Source organism: Loxodonta africana, chromosome 10 (genome assembly GCF_030014295.1).
Source record: "Loxodonta africana isolate mLoxAfr1 chromosome 10, mLoxAfr1.hap2, whole genome shotgun sequence".
Taxonomy (NCBI): domain Eukaryota; kingdom Metazoa; phylum Chordata; class Mammalia; order Proboscidea; family Elephantidae; genus Loxodonta; species Loxodonta africana.
In genome coordinates, this window is record NC_087351.1 from 103725809 (window position 1) to 103749975 (window position 24167).

A 24167-nucleotide genomic window follows, 5' to 3' on the forward strand; every position below is an offset into this window, starting at 1 on the left:
CGTTGACTCTAACTCAGCAACCCTATAGGACAGAGTGGAGCTGCCCCAGAGGGCTATAAATCTTTTTGGAAGCAGACTGCCAAATCTTTCTCCTGACGAGTGGCTGGTGGTGGGTTCTGACAGCCAAACTTTAGGTTGGCGGCTGAGCGCTTTAACCACTGTGCAACCAGGGTTCAAAGTTCAGGTCCCTCATATTTCCGCGAGTTTTAGCAAGACGGGGTCCTCACAGCTGCTTAGCCAGGCAGCTCTGGGGGCTTATAGAGGCCTCCTCAGTTTCCCCCTAGTTCTTGGTCTTTGCTGCCTGCTCTGTTCACACCTGGCCCCCAACACCTGTCCGTCTCCCCTTGCGCTGGCAGGATGGCGGCTGCGGTTCCAGCCCCACCTTCTCTCAATCCAGCAGGGCAGAGGGAGGCTTTCCCTGCAGCTCCCACCTGACTGGCCCAGCTCAGGTCACATGCTCAATCCTGGCAGCCAGTGAATGCCGCACACTGATTGGCCAAGCCTGAGTCACATTCTCCAATCCTGAAGCCTCATCCAGACAACCTGGGGAGAACTGGGAACTGTGAAATCCAAAACTACAAGCAGGGTCGCTGCAAAAATGAGGCCTGGATGCAGGGCACACTGGGAACGCATGCCCACCACGAGATCAACCTCAGATTAGAGGCGAGAGAAGCTCGGAGGGTGTAAGGAGCTCACCGGGTAGGGAGCAAGGGAGCCAGGCCCCAGCCCGTGGTTTGTCCCTAAAGCTACTCCCCCAGAACCACATGGCATGGGGACACCCCCTCTGCTGGGCTGGCCTCCTGGGGCTCAGGGCTGACCCTCCAGGGCCCGGAGTGCAAATAGTGCCGTGTCCCAGGAGCTCAGCCATACCCCCTCTCAGCTCTGTGGGCTTTTACAAATGACACCGGGCCAGGGGTCCATTTAAAAATTATTTTATTATTAACATCATCTTCCCATTTAGCCAAGTGTCTGTCGTGTATAAGGAATGTCGGTAAATATTCCATTTGAAGCTTCTTTGTACATATTTCCATCCATAAATAAACTCTGAATTCACATAAAAAAGTTAAACTTAAATAACTCATATTTCCTTCTCTTGTAACAGGCATATATTGGTAAAATATAAATATTCTTGGACTCAGGCTTTGTTCTAAGTGAGGGCAGGGATTCATCACATGGTACAACTATTGACAACAAAACCAAGAAATTGTCAGCTGGCTCCTGGCTGGGACTAGTGCTGAGGTGGGAAACGGAAGATTCACATTTGGTTTCTGGATCAGGGGAGGGGCTGCCATGATGGTGAGAAGGAGAGAGTTTTCTTTACAGCTCTGATAAAAATAATCTGTTCTGCCACTGCATTTTAATTTTAAATATATTCTTCCACATTGGCTAATTCCATAATCATTTTACTGAAAACTCAGATGTCAACTAACAAAATATGGCACATAATCTGTCTGGAACCATGTCAGGAAGTTTGAAACTATCACTGGGCTGAAATGATATGGACAGAAATGCACGTGGAGAGAGCGGTGATTCGGGGGTCGTTTGGTTAGTTCATTGTGGTCAATCGAACGTTCATCTATGGCCTCAGTGCTCTGTCAGTCACCCCCTGGGGGCCGTCGGACATCCCTGGTGCCCCAGGCAGGGCTCAGAGCACGCGGGGGATGATGGTGAAGGGCACGGCTGGGCTGCTAGCCTCCAACTCCAGGGCTGTCAGGAAGCACTCGGTGGCTGCTGTATCGTTACCCTGGGCTTGGAGGACCTCGCCCAGCCCGTTCCAGACCTCGTGGGCTGTCGAGTTCACCTGGACTGCATCCCGGAGGATCTTCTCTGCTAGACTGTAGCGGCCCAGCTGGTGAAGGATCAGAGCCTGCAGGCATTGGAGAGACAGACAGACAGTCAGAGAGACCCTAATAGGAGCTCCGGGCTCCTGTTTGTCCTTGAGTTTCCAGCAAGTTCCTGGAAGGCGGGAATGTATCTCCCATTGTGCTGGGCAAGTAGTAAGTTCTCAAACACTTCCTGCACTCGGGGGTAACAGTCGAAAGAGTCACCTGAGCCGTATGAAGAGTCACCTGAGCCGTATGAAGTTGCTGGCATTCAACCATTTCTGAACCATAAAAATGGCAGTTTTACTTGGTTCATCCTATTGCTTAACCAGGAATCAACCAACTGGAAGAGCTACTGGCACAGCCATCCTGGCTGGTTCCTGCCTGCATGGAACTGTACCTCTTGTACATCCTGCCCCCCTTTTTTAAATCTAAAGAAACGTCAGTTATGGCAGTAATATAATAATTGTAACCCAGAATGATTGTAAGAGATTTTTCTAAATTGCCCACCATCTCCCTTCCGTAACCAAGCCCCTGATCTAGTTGTCCCTTGCCTGGGCCCAGACGCAGCTGTCATTTTAGGGGCTTAATCAGGGTGCACATGTTGCTCCCCAAATATACCAGCATAACCATGTTCCTAAATTACACATCTCCAGAGCTGATGTTTTTTGGACGTTTGCATCTGATGGGTGTACTCATTTACTCAGTCACTCCCCTCATGGTACACTGAGGTCATATCCAGTAAATCGCACTGCCATGAACTTCTTTCTGGATATTGCCTCTTTGTTCCCTTATATCAGTAGATTTCAAATACTTTTATAGCCCTGGAAACCTTTGGTTAAATAGAATCTTACGCAGAACCCCCACAAACACTGTGAATAAAACAGACAAAAAGGAACCGCTCTGTGTAGGACGAGGAGGGGAGGGCTCAAAGACCCTGCAGACTCCTCACAGTGGCCCTGCCGGGGACTCAGTGGAACCAGTGTGACAACTACTTATGCATCCTTCCTGGAGGGCAAACTTGCCTCAAGTGGAGTCAGAAGATAGGACTCTTTAGTGTTCTCCAAACATTTTGCAAATATTATCCCCAAAGGGTTGTATCACTTTTTACAGCCATCATCAGAGTACCGGTGGCCATTTCCCCCTTCCCCTACTATCATTACTCTTAATTTTCGCTAATTTCTTAAGTGAGAAATGTCCAAAGCGCACCCCCATCCCTTTCTGGAAACCTGAATCTGTCTCCTAACAACTGAGGTTAAATATTTCCATGCGGAAAAATGTGGAAGAGAATCCCAAATTCTCATGGAATCCAGACTTTCTGGAGCCATGGAGGCCAGAGGAACCTGTGAAATTGTTGCCCTGAGATAATGTTTAAAACTTAAACCAAAAAAAATCCTTGAATTCTTCTTTAAACCAAACAATGAGCTAACTTACTTAGTAAAGAACATTTGCCTTGAACATTGTGCTTTTGTGAAGAACTATCCATATGGGATCAAAGTGACAACAGCAACTCGAAAGGTCAGATAGGAAGCTTAGGGGGCAGTGAGTTCATGTTACTGAGGACGGAACAATTCAGAAAAGGTGGGTGAGAAGGGTTGTACAACTTGAAGACTGCAATCAGTGCCCCCGAATTATACATGTAGAAATTACTGAACTGGCGTATGTTTTGTTGTGTGTACTTTTGACAACAATAAAAAATAAACTGTTTCCCACCCACTTGTTACCACCTGCCTTCTCCCTCCTGGGGAGTGGCGATCCGCACTGTTGGCTGCATGTTCATGTCCGCCTTGATACTTTTGTTGATACACAAAAGATTATCGTGCTTTTCCAGCCTGTCCTTTGACTTCTGAATTTTTTTTCTTTGAACAAAAGTTTTTCATTTTTAAAATTGAATTCCCTGGTCTTTTGTGATTTCTCTTGTCACGTCAAAGCATAGAACGTTACCCTTTCAAGGAACGGACAGTTGTATTTATTGTGATTTGTCCTTTTTTTAAGAAGCTAACTACTTTACCTTGGCAGATGAGAGGGATCTAAATGGATTTCTTCTACTGTGCTAGACACGAGCTAGCGCCCCCCTCCCCCCGTAAGGTGCTTCTGTTGCCAGAGTGAATTATGAGGTGAAACTGTCTATTTTGTGGCTTTCAACGATTTTCCTGTGAGACGGCACCTAACTTTGTATCAGTGCCACACTGTTTTAATTTTGTCACTCCAAATCATGTTTCCACAGTGGGATTAGAGCCTTTCCTCACTGCCTTTTGCTTTTAATGTTACCTCCTGACAACCTTGCCCTCTACTATTCCAGATGAATTTTAAAATCATTTCGTTCATTCCCTTCGGGAGTCAAATTGTAACTGCATTAAATCTCTAAACACACAAGGGAAGCCTGACATCTCACAATGTTTAGTCCCCACCCAGGAATGTGATGTGGCCGTCAGCTGTTCACATCTCCTTGTCCATTGCCCAGCAAAGCCTTGCATTTCCTTTATGTGGCTTGTGCCCATTACCAATGAGGCATCCCTAACTTGTCCTCAAGCCCGACTTCACCAGAGGGAACAGGGCAGCTGGGAGTGGAACCAACTAGTGCAGTTGGGTGAACATGCCTGCCTGGGGGCCGGCTGTAGCCGGAGCCACAAGCCACAGGCCCCGTGGGGCCTGCAGACAGGCTGGGCACACTCAGGGAGCCTGGCTGACAGGAGTTCTACGAGGGCAGCAGGAGGGTACCTTCAGCAGCCAGTGTCTAGGCCGACTCCTGCTTGGGTGACCTCTCCCCAGGGCGTGGGGCCCTGAGGTAGCATCTGAGGTCCTGAAAAGTGGCCTGACTTCAGAGAGTCACCAGCAGCCACCGAGCAGCCAGAGCTGTAGCCGTGATGCCGACCGACCAGAGCTCGTGGTTCTGTGGGAGAACCGGTCACTGAGACCCAGGGCCCTTGGGCAGAGTGTGACCTCTGGGGATCAGGAGGGGGAAACCCAGTCACAGAGACCCACGGATGGCCCTTGGGCAGAGTGTGAGCTGGTGGCAGGGGGGCAGCCATGGAGACCCATGGCCCTCGGGTACTGTGTGAGCTCTGGGGTGGAGTGGGGAGAGGGAGGGGGGAACCTGGTCACGGAGATCCATGGCCCTTGGGCAGAGTGGTGAGCTCTTGAGGAGGGGGGCAGAGGGGTGGGTACTCTGTGCCCCGCCTCAGCATTGGGAAGGGAGAGGCAGTTCAGGCATCCTTCCTGGGCTTGGAGGGGAAAAGGGGGCCACGGCAGTCAAAGGGTCACCCAACCCTGGCCAAGGGCATAGCAGGCTTCAGGTCAGCTCTACTCACTGTGGGAGGAAGCACCCTGTGTCCCCTTTTTTACTAACGCCTAAACATGCATTAACAATGTCCACGCTGGGTCCCTGGGTAGGAATAGGGCTAGGCTGGATCTGCCAGAAAGGTCTTGGGGCGGCCATACATCTGTGGCAGGGGCTGGGGGAGTGAGAAAGGGGCGGAGAGCGGCCAGGTGGAAGCGTAGCCTCCCTCCTTGAAGCTTTAGAATGAGAGATGGCTAGAAGTCATGGTTCACAGTTAGGGTTTCACCTTCGCTTCTGATATTGGCTCTCCTTAGACTCCTGTGTGCACTGCTGGGTTATGGCCTTCCCAAGGCAGGTCAGGGTCAGGGTTCCCAGGGGCCACCAGCAGAAGTTGCCCAGCCCTGTTTGCACATGCAGCCACTACAGAGGACCACCTCCCGTCTCCGCGGGGTTTGCTCCTCACAGCTCCTTCTCCCCAGAGCTCACACTATCCCCCCCACCCCCCCGCCATGAAGTGTGAGGGAGCTGAGTGCCGAGAGGGCAAACCTTCAGCAGTGGACACGGGCTTCCTGACAGGATGAGTAACCATGCTAATAACAGCAAGCACTTTCATAGTGTTTATGACCTGCCAGGCACTGTTCTCAGCGCTTACATGATTTAACTCATTTAATTCATTTGGGGACACCCAAAGCAATCTCACAATGGGCACAGCCAGGACACACGTGCGCCTGGGTTTGAGACCTAGATTTACTGCCTGCTGTAGAGGAACAGCCCACAGCTGGGGGGCACCTGTTATGTGGTGGAGAAATATCCCCATGCGGTAGGGGTCCCTATCCCCATTTTGCACATGAGTAAACTGAGGCTCCTAGAGGCTAAGTCTTTTGCCCACAGGCATCCAGTTAGTTACTGCAGGGCTAAGGCTAGAACCACACCTCCTAAATCTAAGGCTGCCTGAAATCCTTCGGGTGTGGGGTCCGGGGTGGATGTGCAAGCTGTAAATGATCAAACCCATTCCCTAAGATGGTGTTCTTCCCATCCTGGTCCCCCTTTAGAGAAAATCTTCTGACTTTACATCCTCACTTCCCAACCTCCGAGGTCAGATGGAGTGGATGGGGGGCCACTTTCCCAGGCTGCAATTAATATGATATGAGGTCACTGTCCCCTTTCTTCTATGGGAGGTTGTTGCCCTGAGTTCACTTTGGAACATTCCTATGTAGCTGTTATGGATTGAACTGAGTCCCCCCAAAATATGTGTCAACTTGGCTAGGCCATGATTCCCAGTATTGAGTGGTTGTCCCACCATTTTGTGATCTGACGTGATTGTCCTATGTGTTGTAAATCCTACCTCTATGATGTTAATGAGGTGGGACTCGATCTACAGGATTAGGTTGTATCTTGGGTCAATCTCTTTTGATATATAAAAGAGAGATGCAAGCAAAGAGACAGAGGGATCTCCTATCACCAAGAATGAAGAACCAGGAGGGGAATGGATCCTTTGGACCCAGCGTCCCTGTGCTGAGAAACTCCTAGACCACGGGAAGACTGACGACAAGGACTTTCCCCCAGAACTGATACAGAGAGAAAGGCTTCTCTGGCTAGTGCCCTGAATTTGGACTTTTAGCCTCCTAGACTGTGAGAGAATAAATTTCTGTTTGTTACAGCGATCCGCTTGTGGTATTTCTGTTATAGCAGCACTAGACAACTTAGACAGTAACCAACAGAGACGTGAGGGTGGGAGGGGCAGCGAGCAATGGCATGAAAAGATCCGCTGCCTTACAAAAGGGGCCCCAGCACATTCCTTCAGAATATGGTTTTCTCAGTGCATTAAAATATTAGACAGACACGTTTCCCAGAAGGGCTCCACCAGGCAGGGAAGCACATGCTGCAGGTGTTTGGTAAAAGGGTGACGAGGGAAAAGCCACCTGGTAAGATAGAAAGGGAAGTCTTTGGTTACGTGGCCGCAGGTGGGGAGTACAACTTAGGTCCCACTAGGCTCTGCTCCACCACCCGTCCATCAGTTTCTCGTACTGCGGTAGCTTTTGTGCCGCTGTGATGCTGGATGCTCTGCTACCAGTATTTCAAATACCAGCAGGGTCACTCATGATAGACAGGTTTCAATTAGAGCTTCCAGGCTAAGACAGAGTAGGCAATCTCCTTCCAAAAGTTGGCCAATGAAAACCTTATGTATCACAACAGAACTTTACCTGACTTGCTTGTTTTAGACGTGTCATCAAAAGGGATTAGTCACTAGAGGAGGACATTCGAGTACGGTGAAGTAGAGGGCCAAGGAGGGCAAGGGAGACCCTCAATGAGGTGGACTGGCTCCACAGCCACAATGATGGCTTCAAACATGCTGGTGATTGTGAGGATGATGCACAATCAGGTAACATTCCGCTCTGTTGTACCTTAAGGTCACCATGAGCCTACTTGATGATAGCTAATGAAAATACGTTCTGCTACTGCAGAATCTGCCCCATGCTGGTTTCTCCCTCTAAATGGAGTGTTCCTCCCCACCGGGCACTATGCTGGGCACTTTCACTCGTTCATTTCATGCTGTCATCACTTTAGAGACAAGGAGACAAGTTCAGAAGGGCCAAGTACTTGCCTGAGGTCCCACGGCCAATGAAGATAGAGCTGCAGGCGAACCCAGGTCTGCCTGATGCAAAGCCCTGGCTCTTCCCCCCACACCCACCACTGCCTCTCACTGTAAGAGGCTGACCTAGGGCCCAGCTAGAGGAAGCTCTTGGGGCTCTTCCCCTGCCCCAGGACTCAGAGAATAACCCAGTTACATCTGAGCAACAGCAAATGGGCATCTGCCACGCTGTGCCTTCCCTTTCATTTCTCCAACCACGTTCCCATGGCAACGATTGGGAACCTGCTCCTCTCAGGGCACAGCTTTTCTCTTGCTCAGGCCTGTGGCTTGGGAGCAGCCTGCACACTCTACTCCCAGACCGTGAGGGTTCCATCCTCCCTGGGCTGCCCACGTGTTGGCTGTGATCTTGAGGCTGCCAGCGCCAAAGGACTGGGGTGTCCTGGTGGCCAGAAAGTGGATCAATGAGATGTGGAGGCCCAGGGCCATGGGCCAGCAGAGAACTAGGGGTCATGGCGCTCAGCAGCAATGACCTGTCTCCAACCTGCTGGAGTAGGGCCAAGCCCACCAGCCCCTTTGCTAGGGATTTCATTCAGAAAGCAGAAGCTCCAGGGTATATGGCAGGGGACAAGTCTACCAGCCCCCAAACCCCACAGAGAACCAGCCCTGATGGCCTCACCTGACTACCACCCTCAGCACTGGTTAGCTAAGAGCCTTTGGTGTTCTCTAGCATTCTAGGGTTCTTGTGGGCTTGGAAATTTCCAGCCAATCTATCTGGACTTATATTCCTAGTGTGGGAACAGGCTGCCATTTCCAGATGACCTTGAAGCTTCCAGAGAAGTCTGTTTAGGAGAATTAATTCCTAAGCTGGTGCTGTGCAGGGAGACAGGACAGGCTTGCCAGGGGCTGCCAGCTCTGGCTTGGCAAGAGAATGAGAAACAGGCTTCTCTGCAGTGCCCAGTGCGCCAAGAGCAGCCTGGACATCAGTCACACGACAGGATCAGCTAGAACAGGCTTGGGGTCTGGGCCATTGCTCGGAGCCAGCATTGTAGGAAGGTTGTACAGGTGGCCTGGGCCCTGGCCTTGATGTGCTCTCGGCACTAGAACCCTGGTGTCCCTTCAGTCCTGCAAGTCCTGCTTTCTCTCCTTTCCAAAGACTGAAGGCTGAACTCCTGAGGCCAGCATGTCACTATTCTCATAACCAGCTGGACCCTCTCTGCTTTCCAACCTTCTACCAGTATAGCCCTCTTGGTGCCACCAGGTTGTTGGTCCATGCATTTCTGCGAGGTGCAGCCCAAGCCCCCCCAGCAACCCCAGCCACAGTCAGACCCAGCCTGGGCCCTTTCTGTCCAGTTCTAACCCATCTGCTCAAAGCCCGGATGGATGCCTCCTCCCCATACCGACAGGTACATGGCTCCTATCCAGCCCCGAGATTGGCAGGAGGAGAGGTTTTGATGACTGATGTATTTCTACCCATCCCCATGCCCCACACCCAAATAAACAAACACCTGTTGAGTGACTGCTCGGATCCCAGCCATGTGCAGGGGATACAGAGGTGGCTAAGACACAGGTCTGCTTGCCAAGCGCTCAGGGCCCAGTGGTGGTCACTAACGCAAGCTGAGCAGTTATAACATGCCAGGCGTGGGTGACGCCCTTGGCAGGCAGGACCTAGTCTAACCCCCTGCCCCTCCATGAGCTGTGCTGCTGTGGGTCATGTTTTAGAAGAAGAAAATCTGCCTGAGAAGCCTGGCGAGGATGTGGCCGAGCTGAGGCCTGAGCCTATGCAGTCAGTACTCTAACCCCAGGCCCTCCCCCTCTCCTGGACAGGAGGTTCCAGGGCTGCCACCCTGCCCCAGTGGGTGTCCCTGGAACCACCATGGGTGAGGAACCAGCTGGGCCGGCCTTCAGAGGGGAGAGGAGTCACCGAGAAGGAGGTGTATCAGGCCCTTCTCCAGACACCCACACAGTCAGTGCCCAAGCTTGTAATTATTACAATCAGGTGTTTTGTACAAATAAGATCTTGGTGATGCACCAAACTGGAAAAAAAGGGATTAAATTAAACCTATTATTTCAAACGACACAAAATGGACTTGGCTAGTTTGAAGACAATTAACATCTTCTCACCTGTGTTTACTTTTTGTGGTAATTGCTGCCCAAGGACTGCACACCTTGCCACATGCTGAGGATGCCTGGGCAGGAGCCCAGGGAAAGCTGTACCACTGCTCCGCACTGGCTCTGGGAAGAGGATGGGGCCCTGGCTCCGGAGGCCAGTGGGGGCGGGGGTGGGGGACGACGGGCGCTGGCTGGCTGTGCTGTGTTCCCAGTCACTAGCCAGCAGGACAAAAGGCCTGTGGGAGATTTTGGGACATCCCCGGGGTCTCTGCCCCAAGTGCAGAGTCAGCCCTTTGCTGGGCTCCAGCGCACATCACAGACCACTGCTTGTCCCTCTCTTGAGAGGACACAGGGAGCTACCGTCCCGCCAGAGCACCTTCCCGAAGCCAAGCCGCTCAGGTGGCTCCACTCTGGGTGCTGCTGGTCGGTGGGTCTGTCTGGTTGTTGCTTTCTCCCAGGTGTAGTGTTTTGGAATGGAAAGCAGGCGTTCAGCAGCAGGGATGGAGGTGAATAGCTCCCCAGAGCTCTGCAGGCCAGGCTGGCTGTGGCTGCCAGCACCCAGCTGGCTCCAGCTGCTCCACAGGGCAGTGTTGGGAGCAGAGAGCGTGAGCTGCACTGGCCATGGTGGGAGCTGGTCTGTGGTTCTGCAGCGGCTGCTAGGCCACACCAAGGACAGAGGAGGGCCTGGAACACGTCAAGACCACTGGGAGGGGGTGTGCAGGCAGCACTGTCTGGAGGCATCTCCCACAAAAGCCTGGGGGACAAGTGCAGGGACTGCCAGGCTCTGGCAGTGCCTTGGATGCATTACTGAGGCACGCCACTCTCCTGAGCACCCTCTGTCATAGCTACTGCATTCGTCGAGGCGGCTCACCTCCAGCTCTGCTCCCTCACCAGGCTTTGCTTTGAGCACTGTGGGGGCAGGGGCTAGGCCAGGCCTCGTCACTGCTGTACCCCAGACACAGAGCAGGAGAGCGGTCACAGGGCAGAATGAACACGTGCCAAACACTGAAGAAAAGTACACTTTTAGAGCTACCCTGGCTCAGCCTGAGCCCATCCAGCTCAGAGCCGAGCTCCACCACCACAAGCCTGCCTCAGAGAGGGCATGCCCTCAAGCCAGCTAGGTGGGGCTCCCCTCTTCTCTGAGGGAGCTGGGGCCCTACTGGTGGGGCTGTGGGACAGGGATGTATGGTCAGCAGGAGCGGGATAGGCAGTGCCCTGGCTGGGATGGGTGGGGCTGAAGTTTAGGTCTGTGGTCCGTTCCAGTGCCTGGCAGGCTCCTGAGCTGCTGGTGGCATTCAAACCCCGCCATACCTGCTGAGGCTTCCTTTCCACGGGGACATTTCTGATGTCAGGATGCTGGCTTTGGGATGGTTGCTGAAGGAGAGCCTGTGTCCTCAGCTTGTCACCCTCCTAGGATGACGACAGAGCTGCTGAGCTGGCTATGGCCTGGGCCGTGGCTGTGCTGGCAGGGATGGCATGCCAGGGGCAGGGAGCTCAGAACACAGGCGAGGGGTCGTGAAGGCTCTGTGGACCCTGGCTGCTGCTGGAGGCTTGTGTGCGAGATTCCTGGGTGAGGGGACCTGCCGGCCCTGAGGAAAGGCTTGGTGCTCTCTCAGAGGAGGGAGAGACAGGTTGAAGAGCGAGGCCCTAGGCTCACACAGACTGGGTTTGAACCCCAGCCTCACCTTTTACTTGGACAACTTACTCTGCATCTTGGATGGGAGAGCTGTTGGTGATGCTGGGAGGAGGGATGTGGGTGTGGCATCCTGGCCTCAGGGCACCCCCGTCCACGTGCCAAGCCAGACCCAACACTCTGAGACCCCTCTGTCCTTCCAGAGACCTTGGCAGCATAGCTGTCTGAGAAACAGGCTTGGACCTGTGGGAGGAGGGCTCTGTCCCACCTGAGCCCAGTGGGCTGCCACAGCCTCCCCTCACACACCACAGATCTGCCTGCTCCCTGAGAAAATCCCAGAACCCACCACGAGAGCCAAAGCCACCTACAGACCATATGGTCTAAAGGTGGAGAAACAGAGGGCCAGAAGGCAAAGAGCCTAACTCAAGGCCCTGACCTCACTGGACGCAGAGCAGGGCTGGCAGGCAGACCCCTGAAGGCACCAAGTCTGAGATCACCTGCGTAATCCCGGCATGTGGCAAGTGTCGCCACATTGTGGACTCCGAGCACAGTGCTCTAAGGCTGCCCCCGGCCCAGATGCTTTCTGCTTCTCCTGCCAGGGGCTATGTGCACGGGTGGCGGGTACAGGGCAGATGAGAGCTTTCTGGAGGCCTAAAAGGTCCCTAGTTCAGGTTCCTAGCCCGAGGAGCGACAGGGAGCCCATAGGGGCTCCTGACCCCTCCCAGGAGCTGCAGTGTCGTTGGCCTGGAAGTCTGCATTTGCTGAAACACAGCATCAAATGAGGAAACAGCCCACGCAGTCAGCGTTTCCCCAGATTTCTGCATTCTCCTTCCTGAGGGTCTGACAGATGAGAGGGGAGCAGGGTGCCAGTAGCGGTGTTTTAAAAAATATTTTCCCTTTAGTCAGAATATAAATAGCCTGCAAGCCAGTGCCACTGTGAAGTGGCTGCAGGAAATGAGGGCTCTGAAAGGGTTTCCTCAGGGGCACTCAGGGAGTACAAGGCCGGGCTGCCTCCTGCCTGCCTTCCTCCTGAGCTGCCTTTTCTCCTCTGGCAAGTATCACAGGCACTGTCAGTTCCCAGCACAGGCATTTTGTAGGCGCAGCTGAGGGGGCAGCCAGGGCCCCGCCCTGCCTTCCAACAATGCCTTGAAAAGGAACTGAGAGCACAGGCAGCCCGGGGGGCTGGGCACTGTTTTCTCTACCTGGATTCCAGTGGCTCCGGGCAAGGCCCGGCCTACACTGGGCTGTTGGGTGTTTCATCTCTGTTTGTTTGGAGTGCTTGCCAGGGTAGTGAGTGTGTGTCCTGGCCTGCTGCGCTGTCTTGGAGGGCCCTGCTCACCAGGCCAGGAGGTTCCCACCTGCCCGGGTCCCAGCTCACACACGCGAGGGGGCTAGCTGACAGAGCAACCAATCCCAGTCAAGAAGGCATCCTGGCGCTGCCAGGGCTTCGTGCCCTCTGTGCAGCACCTCCTCCTGCCTTGGCCTGCCAGCCCATGCTGAGCACTGGAGGGGAGGGGGCCACACATGTCACTGAGCCCTTCACTTGGGTACTCAGGGACCCCCTGAAGGAGGACCCTCTGGGAGTCTGCGTGACTCCATTTTCCTCTCAGCAGGCCAGAAGTTTTGGGTAAAGACTGGTGTGGGGCTGATTTTTTCATTCTGGACATTTTACTAAACTTTGACTCGGTTTCCCCAAAGGCCAAGCCTAGCCCTTCCCAACAACTTTGTGTGTATCTCAACAGCGGGGCTCTCACCCCCAGCAACACTGGGGGCTTCCAACTCCCACTCATCCCCACCCCAGGCCACTTAACCTTCCAAGCAACCAAGGACAGTTCATTTCCTTTTCTGGGCACCAGCACCTGCAAGCTGTGAGGAGGAGACTGAAGAGATAAGCAGGGGCAACAGCCATCTGGTGGCTCCAGGAAAGGCCTGGTTACTGAACACACTGCATTTAGGAGTGGATCCTTGACACAGATCTGCTCAGCTTAAGGAAGGGCTTCCACGCACGTCCGTCCGACAGGCCCTGCTTCAGGGTCTGAGGGGAGAAGCGCTCGGAGGAAGTGTGCTGGAGCCTGGCCTACAGGAGGGAGGGCCTTTCTCCACCTAAGCTGGGGCAGGGAACCTTCCTGACACCTGTGGCTTCTGTCCTCTGTGTCCCCAAACCCCCTGCTCAAATGTCAGAACCGGATCATGGGCTGGCCCTTCCCTCGCGCTCCTTCAAGTTAATGAGAGCCAATGTCCCAACTGGCAGGCAGCATTCCTGGGTCAGGTGTTAGGGTGCAAGACCCAGGGAAAAGCCCGTGACTGGAGCCTGTCTGAGGCAGAGGGGCTGGGCAGCCAAGCAAGCCTGCGGGTAGCGGGGCGGTGGTCTGCTCGGCACTGGTCCTCCTTGGAGGTTAACCTCATCAGTGTGTGGTATGAACTAACCCATGGCCGTTGAGTCGATTCTGACTGTAGCAACCCTATAGAACAGAGTAGAACTGCCCCATAGAGTTTCCAAGGAGCACCTGGTGGATTTGAACTGCCAACCTTTTGGCTCTTAACCGCTAGGCCACCAGGGTTTCCATGCTATGAACTAGTGCTGAGTATTCCACAAGAAGGAAAAGACCATCTCCCCTGCAACAAACGTAGGCTGAGGTGGCCACTTCACCTGTCAAGCAATGGGGGACGCAGCCTGGAGAGTCTGCCGGCCCTTTGCTCACCCAGGATCGCTGAGGCTGCACCCTCCTGGGGTCTCTTTTCCAGGTCAAATGCTTTATTTGAAGAAATGTGCCTTCTGGGGACCAGGCTTTCCAGCACTGAACTCAACTCAGGAGGAAACAAAACTCAATTAAAAAAAAATCTCGTATTTTTATGCCAGCAGCCAACCAGCTATGGAAGCAGCCAATTTTGGGGCTAAAACGGGGGCTTGGGTGCCTGCACTGTAATGCACAGGCTCCTGCTGCAGTCCCCGACAGCAGCCTCCCACATGTGCTTGTACCTTCCAGTGACGGGGAGCTCACCACTTCCCCAGGCGGCCCACACCATTAGTGGGCAGCCTGAGCTAGTGCTAAAGCACGGGGAGCCCTAATTAGCCTTCTCATCTAATTCCTACTCTTTGGTGTTTGCTGAGCCCTCTGAAGCCATGTGGAAAAGCCCCCTCTCCTTTCCACCACCTAATGATAGCCCTTTAGAACCTGAAGGGGGCTTACAGAACAGCTCTTAGACATACACACACACGCACACACGCACATGCACACATACACTCTCTTACTCTCCAGGGCTTTAGAAAAAGGAAGGTAAATTCAGAGCCCCCCATCTACCTCCTCCCTCACTGAATCCTGCCATCTCACATAGTTCCGTGAAGGGAACCTTGCTGCAGGTTCAGATGAAGGTGTCATTTAGCCCTGGGAAGCATGAGTGTGGTTTTTAGCCTTTAGACCAACTTTTAAAGCATCTGACTGGCAGAATCTTTTTAAGCTGCTTTCTTCTAGGATGGCTCGGAACATTCTGGAGGCGCTTACATCTGCGATTAGCAGTGCCTGAGAGACGGCTGCCAGGCAGTGAACACCAGCAGGTGGATGCAGGCAGTCTGGTCAAAAGCCAAAGGGCCTGGCCAGCCCCGAGAAGATTTCGGTACAGACCTGGGCCCTTGACCCCACCTTTTCCCTGGCCTCATTTCTTGGATACTGAGTGTTGCAGTGTTGGTGCCTAAGCAGCCACAGCCTGCAGTGGCTTTTAGAGGACAGTCACTGGGCATCAGCAGGGCATTCGGGGGAGGGACCACAGCCAATCTGCCAGCAGCCTCCAGACACCAAACTCCACAGCCTCCCGCTTGGCAGCAGGCACCCAGAGGGTGGTCCAGGACGGCAGAGGGTGGGCATGTGAGCTTCTCCAGGCCAGCCGTCTCATCTTATAGATGGGCCAGTGGAGGGCCCAGGGGGGCATATGACTCAGCCATGATCACAGAAGTGAGCCAAGGAACAGCCTCCAGGTACTCAAGCTCCCGGCTTGGGGCTCTACTCACTGCTACAACCAAAGGTGTTTCTAATTCTTTCCACCCTTCTACAAGTATTCATGGAGCACCTGTGGGCGCTTTGGCACCAGCATGCTGGGAGCTGTGTCCAATGCTGAGGACTCAGTGGCCCAGGTTGTCCCTCCAGCCACGCTCCCTGCCCTCTCTCGTGAGCTCCAGGCCTCGCCTGGGGGCTGGTTTGCTGTGAGTCACTGGCAGGGCAGGGGCTGCGTCTTTCACATGCGTACCCCCAGGTCTGGCACAGAGCAGGGCCTGCAGGAAGGAGGATATGGGAGGACATTCCAGAAGACAGTGTACCATGCTCCCCCCCCTTTATTTTTTTAACAAAATGAGGAGGCTGAAACCCAGAGTCGGGGTGACTGGTTCAGGTCCACACAGCTAGTGGAGGAGGGGCTGTAACCCCATGTCAGATCCGACACCTCTGCCTCCAAGAGCTTTCTGTGAACAGCTGTCTGGCCCTGTGTCTAACGCTTCCTGGAGACAGCCCAGCTCCCCGCCCAGCACTCCCTCTGCAGCACCATTCTGCTTGCCCTGCTAATCCCTCCCACAAACCATAGCAACCCTACAGAATAGACTACAGCTGCCTCATAGGGGTTTGAAGGAGTGGCTGGTGGATTTGAACTGCTGACCTTTTGGTTAGCAGCCAAGTTCTTAACCACTGTGCCATCAGGGCTGCAAATCGGACAACAACCCCTCATTTTATCATCCTTGCTGGAAGGTGAGATTATTTAGGTAACTTGTTCAACTCCAAATCCAGGATAGAGGGAGTGGGGGGCTCTGTAGTCTCCCACCTCAAGGATTTCAGAGACAGGGTTCCCTGGGGTCTGGGCAGACCCCCTCCCCCAAGCACAGTCTAGGAAAGGCTGTCTGGAGCCTGGAGTCCCTTTACCCACCCTTGGGAATTAATCATGTGGTGATTGTGCCAGTCTGGGGAAAAAGGAGGGAGAAATGACTTTAATAGCAAAGGATGACTTCACCCCAGCATCAATGCATCTGAGCTCCGCTCTGACTTCAGCACAAGAAAGACTAGGGAGACATTTGCTTTCTCCTTGAAAATGAACAGAGGTGGGTGGGTGCTGTCCCCACCCCCAGCCCTGGAGTTCCATTACTTTTATCAATTACTCTTGTGTCCAAACACCTGGGTGCCAGATGCTGCTGCAGGTGGGTCCTGGGAGAGCAGGTGGGGGCAGGTGATGGGGATCCCGGGGACATAAGTTTGAGGGAGCTCCCAGCCGGCTCCAGCCTGATGCGTGGTACTCATAGATTCAACACACACATGTGCGCGCGCACACACGCACACACGCACACAATGCCACCATAAGCACCTCCAGTGCACTGCAGGAGGTACTGCCCTCCCTGGAAAACGTCAGATGGAGCCAGTCCCTGTACCAACAGAGGACAATCAGAAGGAACCCCAAGCCCCACTGTGCCACTCGGGCTGGGCAGGGGGAAAGACAGGGCAGGAGCAAATCTTGGAGTGCCCAGAAATATGTTGGGACATTGGGCAATAGCCCTCTCACCCTGAACACTGGGCAGTTCTTGGTAATATTCAAGATCAGTCTCCAGCCCCTCTGCCCAATATGCCATTTAAATCCCATGCTTTGTGGAAAGGAGTTTGGTTCAGTGGCTTGGCTTGAACACAGGTATCAGCTACTAGCTCTTAGAGAGAGAGCCGTCATGTGGCCCGATGTTGTGGGACCCACCACACACCAGCCAGCATTTTCTATGGATGCCAATGCGGCTCCCCTGGCTGGTACTTTTCCACTGGTGATGGGCAAGAGACTCCTGTTGACTTATTTGTACACCTCCCTGGTCGACTTATTTATTTATTTTCATCCACCTTCCCCAACAACAACCAGTCAGGCAGAGAACAACAGCACAGGGCAGCCTGGAAGCCAGGCTTCCCCACGGCCCTGAGTTAGCCACTGCAATGGAAAGTTTGGTGCTAATCACCCCCCAGAGGCCAGAGCACACACACCGGCTCAGTGGGAGGCTGCTGCCCAGGGTGTGTTTGGCAAGGTGGTGCTCCACCTGGTTGTGTGTCCAGCTGGGGAGCTCAGGGTAAGCCTGGCCTCCAAAGGCCCCTAGGACCTCTGCTTCTGAAGGTGGACTGAGAACAGCAGGCACACGGAGGCTGAGTGTCCCAGAGTCTGGGAGGCATGGGGTGGGACCTGTCCCAAGGGCTCTGGTGGGGGAGGTTCTCCACGGGTGGGAAAATAAATTCACAGGATCACTGTGGAGCTTCGCTGAGGGACTTCCTGGGAGCCCCAGGGCCTGAGAGTGGGAGGGGTTCTCAGATGCCTCGCCCCCACTCCTGACATCCCATGGTCTTGACAGACCCTCATCTGGCCTCTACTTCAACATGTCCTCAGATGAGGTCGGGGTGGGGGAACCTTTGAGAGGTGGTCACTGTACTCAGTCCGACCATTTCTCACCAAACACTGAGAGTGAAAGCTTGTCCCTACCTATTTCCGCCAAGAAGTCCTGGCCCTTCCCTGGGGCAGGAAAACGGGGCTGAGAAGGTCACACTGGGTGGAGAAGAGGCCTCTGAGGCCTGCTCCGTGACCCACCACCGTCCAGCCCTAGGTGGAATACTCTCCTCTCTCAGCCTCAGATTGCTAGAGAACAAAGGAGTGGAAGAGATGGTCTCCAGCATTTGGTAAAATCTGCAATCCAACAAGTGTCTTCAGGGGCACTACCACACTCCCTGGATTTGCACTTTAATTGGAGGAACGAGGCTCTAGGAATTGACAGAATATCAACTGAGATGTTTCAACAAATGGATGCAGTACTGGAAGTGCTCAGTCGTCTATGCCAAGAAATTTGGAAGAGAGCTACCTGGCCAAATGACTAGAAGATATCCACATTTATGCCTATTCCCAAGAAAGGTGATCCAACTGAATGCGGGAATTATCAAACAATATCATTAATATCACACGCAAGTAAAATTTTGCTGAAGATCATTCAAAAGCAGCTGCAGCAGTATATCGACAGGGAACTGCCAGAAATTCAAGATGGACTCAGAAGACGACGTGGAATGAGGGATATCACTGCTGATGTCAGATGGATCCTGGCTGAAAGGAGGGAATACCAGAAAGATGTTTATCTGTGTTTTACTGACCATGCAAAGGCATTCGACTGTGTGGATCATAACTAATTATGGATAACACTGCAAAGAATGGGAATTCCAGAACACTTAATTGTGCTCATGAGGAACCTGTACATAGATCAAGAAGCAGTTGTTTGAACAGAACGAGGGGATACTATGTGGTTTAAAATCGGGAAAGGTGTGTGTCAGGGTTGTATCCTTTCACCATACCTATTTAATCTGTATGCTGACCAAATAATCTGAGAAACTGGACTCTATGAAGAAGAACGGGACATTGAGATTGAAGGAAGACTCATTAACAACCTGCATTATGCAGATGACACAACCTTACTTGCTGAAAGTGAAGAGGACTTGAAGCACTTACTGATGAAGATCAAAGACCACAGCCTTCAGTACGGATTACACCTCAACATGAAGAATACAAAAATCCTCACAACTGGACCAATAAGTAACGTCATGATAAAATGAGGAAAGATTGAAGTTGTCAAGGATTTCATTGTGCTTGGATCCACAATCAACACCCATGGAAGCAGCAGTCAAGAAATCAAAAGATGCACTGCACTGGGCAAATCTGCTGCAAAAGACCTCGTTAAAGTGTTGAGAAAAGCAAAGATGTCACCTTGAAGACTAAGGTGTGCCTGACCCAAGCCATGGTGTTTTCAATCATCTCATATGCATGCGAAAGCTGGATAATGAATAAGGAAGACCGAAGAAGAATGGAAGCCTTTGAATTGTGGTGTTGGAGAAGAATATTGGCTATATCATGGACTGCTAAAAGAATGAACAAATCTGTCTTGGAAGAAGTATAACCAGAATGCTCATTAGAAGCAAGGATGGAGAGACTATTTCTCACACACTTTGGACATGTTGTCATGGGGGAGATCAGTCCCTGGAGAAGGACATCATGCTTGGTAAAATAGAGGGTCAGCATAAGAGAAGAAGACCCTCTGCATCCCATTTTGGAGAGTGGCGTCTGGGGTCTTAAACGCTAGCAAGCAGCCATCTAAGATGCATCAATAGGTCTCAACCCACCTGAAGCAAAGGAGAATGAAGAACACCAAAGACACAAGGTAATTATGAGCCCAAGAGACAGAAAGGGCCACATAAACCAGAGACTACTTCAGCCTCAGACCAGAAGAACTAGATGGTGCCCAGCTACAATAGATGACTGCCCTGACAGGGAACACAACAGAGAACCCCTGAGGGAGCAGGAGAGCAGTGGGATGCAGACCTCAAATTCTTGTAAAAAGACCAGACTTAATGGTCTGACTCAGACTAGAAGGACCCCAGAGGTCATGGTCCCCAGACCTTCTGTTAACCCAACATAGGAACCATTCCCAAAGCCAACTCTTCAGACAGGGATTGGACTGGACAATGTGATAGAAAATGATGCTGGTGAAGAATGAGCTTCTTGGATCAAGTAGACATATGAGACTATGTTGGCATCTCCTATCTGGAGGGGAGATGACAGGGTCGAGGATGTCAGAAGCTGGTGGAATGGACAAGAAAAGAGAGTAGAGGGAAGGAGCATGCTGTCACATTGGGGCGAGTGCAATCAGGAGTATATAGCAAGGTGTGTATAAATTTTTGTATGAAAGACTGACTTGATCTGTAAACTTTCACTTAAAAAAAATTGAAGCACAATAAAAATTAAAAAAAAAAAAAAAAAAGAGAGAGGAAGACCCTCCACAAGTAGGATGGACACAGCAGTTCCAACAATGGGCGCAAGCATAACAACGATTGTGAGGATGGTGCAGGACCTGGCAGTGCTTCGTTCTGTTGTACTTAGGGTCACTGTGAGTTGGAACTGACTCGACAGCACCTAACAACAACAAAGAACTTCAGGATGAACTCTAATTTGGGCCTGTGGAGTAAAATGCCCACAGCAGTTGGGAGGGGTGAGTGGCGGGGTCTGGGAATGCTTCCTGGTGAGGGGTCTGAGATGGCTTGGCCAAGAGGAAGGGAGGCCTCCAGCAACAAAACTAAACAACACAAATGGGAAAGCAACTGGAACCACACTCCCACCTGTGCCGACGACACAGGCAGAAGAGATGCGCCGCTGTGTCTGGAGTTCAACATGGAGTGTGGCTGTAAGTTCACCTGGCCAGCCAAGCAGGGCCCTGTAGGGTCCTCCCTGCTCTTTAAATGCAGTTGGTGGCTGGAGACACTCCCAGCCCAGTATGGTGCAGTGACAAAGGATGGCTGACTGGGAGTGTTGGATGGCTCTCAAATTTACAGGAAACAATGGAAAGCTCAAGAAAGCCAACAATGCAGAGAAGGGCTATCAGCAGTTGGTCTTGGGATCCTGGAGGCAGGGGCTGGGGGACTCATTGTTCTACCCAACAGACCTGTGTGGTCCTTGGGACCCAGAGGGCACTCAATGAATGGTTGCTGGCTGAAAGGCAGTCCTAGTCCCCAGCACAGTGCTGGGGGTACTGCGGGCACTCAAGAGATGACTCAGGGTTGGGTGTCACTCCCCAGCTCCGTTCCATCCCCCGCTCTCATCCAGCCCAGGGCCCACTAAGAGGATAGGTGTGGAAACCTGGCCCTAGCCTCTGGGCCAACGTGCACCTACATCATGGCCGTGCTCTCTGAAGGCTGGGTCAGGAAGCGGAGAAGGCACTGTGTATGTGGGGAAGTGTGGGGTTTTTTTAAGCCAGGCCAGCCAGCAGGCCTCCCAGGCCCAGTCCCTGAGGCCACCTTGGGATGCAGGCACAGTCTAGATGTAGATGGAGAATGCCAGTGACAGAAGCAGCTGCCAGTATGACACGAAGCCAAAATGCTCCCTACAGCCTTCGTTTTCAAGACAGGGAACCAAAGAGGGTGGGCAGGCCCTGCTGGGGGCTGCCCCCTGGCCCACCTGGCTGGCTCAGTGTGCCACCAGAGGGGTCCGGCAGGCAGCGCATTGTGGCACATGCCCATGACTCACTACAAGTCATGGCAGATGCAGTCATTTTGGCAAGCCTTTCCCATCCCTGCCAGGAAATATTTTTCCATTTTTCAACAGGAACAAACTGAAACGATAAGACACTTTCTAATGAGGAAAGGACTGCAATTGATAAGCCTTGGAAAAAATTTTTTTTCCATAAATAATAAGAGAACTCAAAACAGAAAATTCAAGTGGGAATGTGGGGTGAGTGGCCCCTCAGTGGACAGTGCTTCTCTGGACCCTGGCCAAGTCTCCCACCACTGGAAACTTCTGGTGCATCAGAACTGAGGAGACCCACCATTCAGTGAGGACCATAAAAACAGCCTGCTTGCCAGGAAATGAGACTTTAACCGGGATTTTTTATAAACTTCCCCCAGGGCGCCCAGACCTTGGCCCTAAATTCAGGTCGGTGCAGAAACAAGGCGGATGGGCTGGGGACCACAGGGTGGACAGGCTGGGAATGTGAGGGAGCAGCTGTCCTCAGGGCACCACACGGCTGTGTGGATATTAGCTCAGCCATCAGGCAGGAGCTTTGGGCCTAGCACTTCCTTTTGCCACAGTTACACTCTTATCATTTCCCACTTAGATAGGGATTATATTAGCATCAGGATTAGAGCCATGTCCTCCAAACTCCCTAGTCAGCTCTAAGGGCAAGAGCAGAGGGATGGCCTGCTCACCTGAGCTGAGGCATTCAGGCAAGAAACAGAGAGCTTAGCTGTGGCCGCCTGCCCATTAGTGTGCTAACAAGGAGTGTCGCCAGCCTCCTCAGGGAGCTCAAAATGGATCCCTGTGGGGGTTAACCCCCAAGTGTCTGTCAGTTTCTTCAGGCTTAAAAAAGGAGTAAGAGGGAGATGGGAAAATGGAAGCAAAAGGAGTAAATTAAAGCAACAAACACTGCTTCTGTGGTTACCTCCTCGCCTCTTCACATCATGCCACTCCAAGGACACAGTGACAGCTGTCAGCTCACAGGGGTCCACAGGGGGCCTGCCTGGTAGCTCCACTGCCCCAGGAGCTCAGCGTCCTGTGGTCCACCTGGGCATCTCCTGCTTGCTGATTGAGAAGCTCTGTTGCTAAGTGAGCCCCTTCCTTTTCCAAAACAGTGGGGAAGGGACAGATCCACGGGACACTTAATGTCTGTCCTTGATGGGCTCCGGGAGACCTCTTCACTTCATACACAATTCTCACAAGCCAGTTTGTTTTGGAGAAGGGAAAGCACAGAAGACTAACAGCTGCTAGGTGTATCTTACATGCTAAGTGCTAAGGATGCTATTTAACCCTCATGCTGCCCTGGTGTTGTCACCTCCTTGTTACAGTGGTTACACAACATGCCCAGAGCCATACAAATCACCAATGCAGGATAGAGCAGGACTCCAAACATGGGTCTTTGTTGCTCCAAAATTTGCCATCTCCCAACCATGCCATCCTCTTTGCCACCTGCCTGGGCAATTCCGTGTCTTGGTCCTTCTCCCCTCTCCCTCCATGCAGCATTTCTGATTCCAACCAGAGTGTGAGGTGAGCTCCAGTGTATCTGTGCCATGAGCACCCTCCACCCAGAAGTCCTGAGTCAGGAAACTTGGTGTTCTTTTTCTCTGCCAATCTCCACTGCTCTCCTCCGCTCTGCTCCCATCTCCTCTGTCTCCCTCCCCCTCATAATAATTCAAACCATCTGGACCTTGAGTTCAGTGTTGTGCTGGGAAAGTAGCTCTCTGAAGGAGAAAAAAAAAAAAAAGGAAAGAAAGAAAAAACCCAACAACCCTGATTTGTGGCATTTGCCAATTTCAGTGGTGTAAATACTCCCACCATGCCTGATTTCAAGCTACCAAAGTGATGTCATTGTGGAAGGAGCTGAAGAGACGCAGCACACACACACGTGTGTCTGCCACCTGGCAGGAGTCCAGAGAGGCCGTGTCACAACAGCAGAGGGAAGGACGGGTGAGCCTCGTGCTGTAAAACACACTGACCCCATTGGTCTAAGTACACAGTTATCTTAGGGGCTGAGGGGATGAACACAAAAATACTACATTCTTCTGGGTTGCAGATACAGAGAGAAAAGAGAGATGCTTTCTCTGTCTTAGAACAACTCGATTGGGGGGGCTTAAGGCATCAATGAAATATCCTCAGAACACCCCAGACACTTGGGAAAATAGGAATGGGGGGTTTGTCTCCTCCCACTCATTCTCCCTAAAGCCAGCCTTCTTGTAACCTGGGCCGTGTCCCATGCCACACTCGCTGCTGGGTGTGTGGGTGTGCGCGGTGGTCGGGGGCAGCCGGAGGGGGCTGCTGTCAGCAAGAAGGATGAGACTGTAGCTAGCTTTCTTTAATCAGTCCAGAGGCAGAAGCAGATTTATCACCTTTGTATAAGCCAGGCAGCAGGTAAAGAATTTAACAGCTTGTGAGAGTTCTAATTAGAGAGACAATTATAACTCGACTGACCTGCCTTTGCTTTGAAAAGCCTGGAAAAATGCATGTTGTCCTTAGGAAAAAGCAGATTTGTTTCTAGCTCGTTCTGGGAGATCCCCACAGGGAGTACGTGCTTGTGCTTTGGTTCCAGCCCCATGCATCTGTCTGGGTACTGCTGCCCCCAGTGCAGAGGATGAGAGGGGGCCTACAGGGCCCCTGTGCGGAGGGGCTGCCTGCTGCAGCCAGCATGCTCTCCTCCTTTATTTATTAAGGCAC

General features: G+C 52.5%; 1 protein-coding gene across 11 annotated transcripts in view; it reads right to left on the minus strand.

The window, feature by feature from the left end:
• Positions 1 to 584: 584 nt before the first annotated feature.
• The window catches only part of TTC7B (tetratricopeptide repeat domain 7B), a 312659-nt gene continuing 289076 nt past the window's right edge, over positions 585 to 24167 (minus strand). For 2 of the 11 annotated variants that reach the window (XM_023546489.2, XM_023546488.2), the window contains exon 19: positions 689 to 1867. In XM_023546489.2, coding sequence (XP_023402257.1) covers positions 1646 to 1867 — 222 coding nt within the window. In that variant the 3' untranslated portion in view covers positions 689 to 1645. Of the gene's footprint in view, positions 1868 to 24167 lie in introns of all 11 variants that reach the window. The other 9 variants (XM_023546494.2, XM_064292872.1, XM_023546492.2 and 6 more) reach the window with 9 other exon arrangements.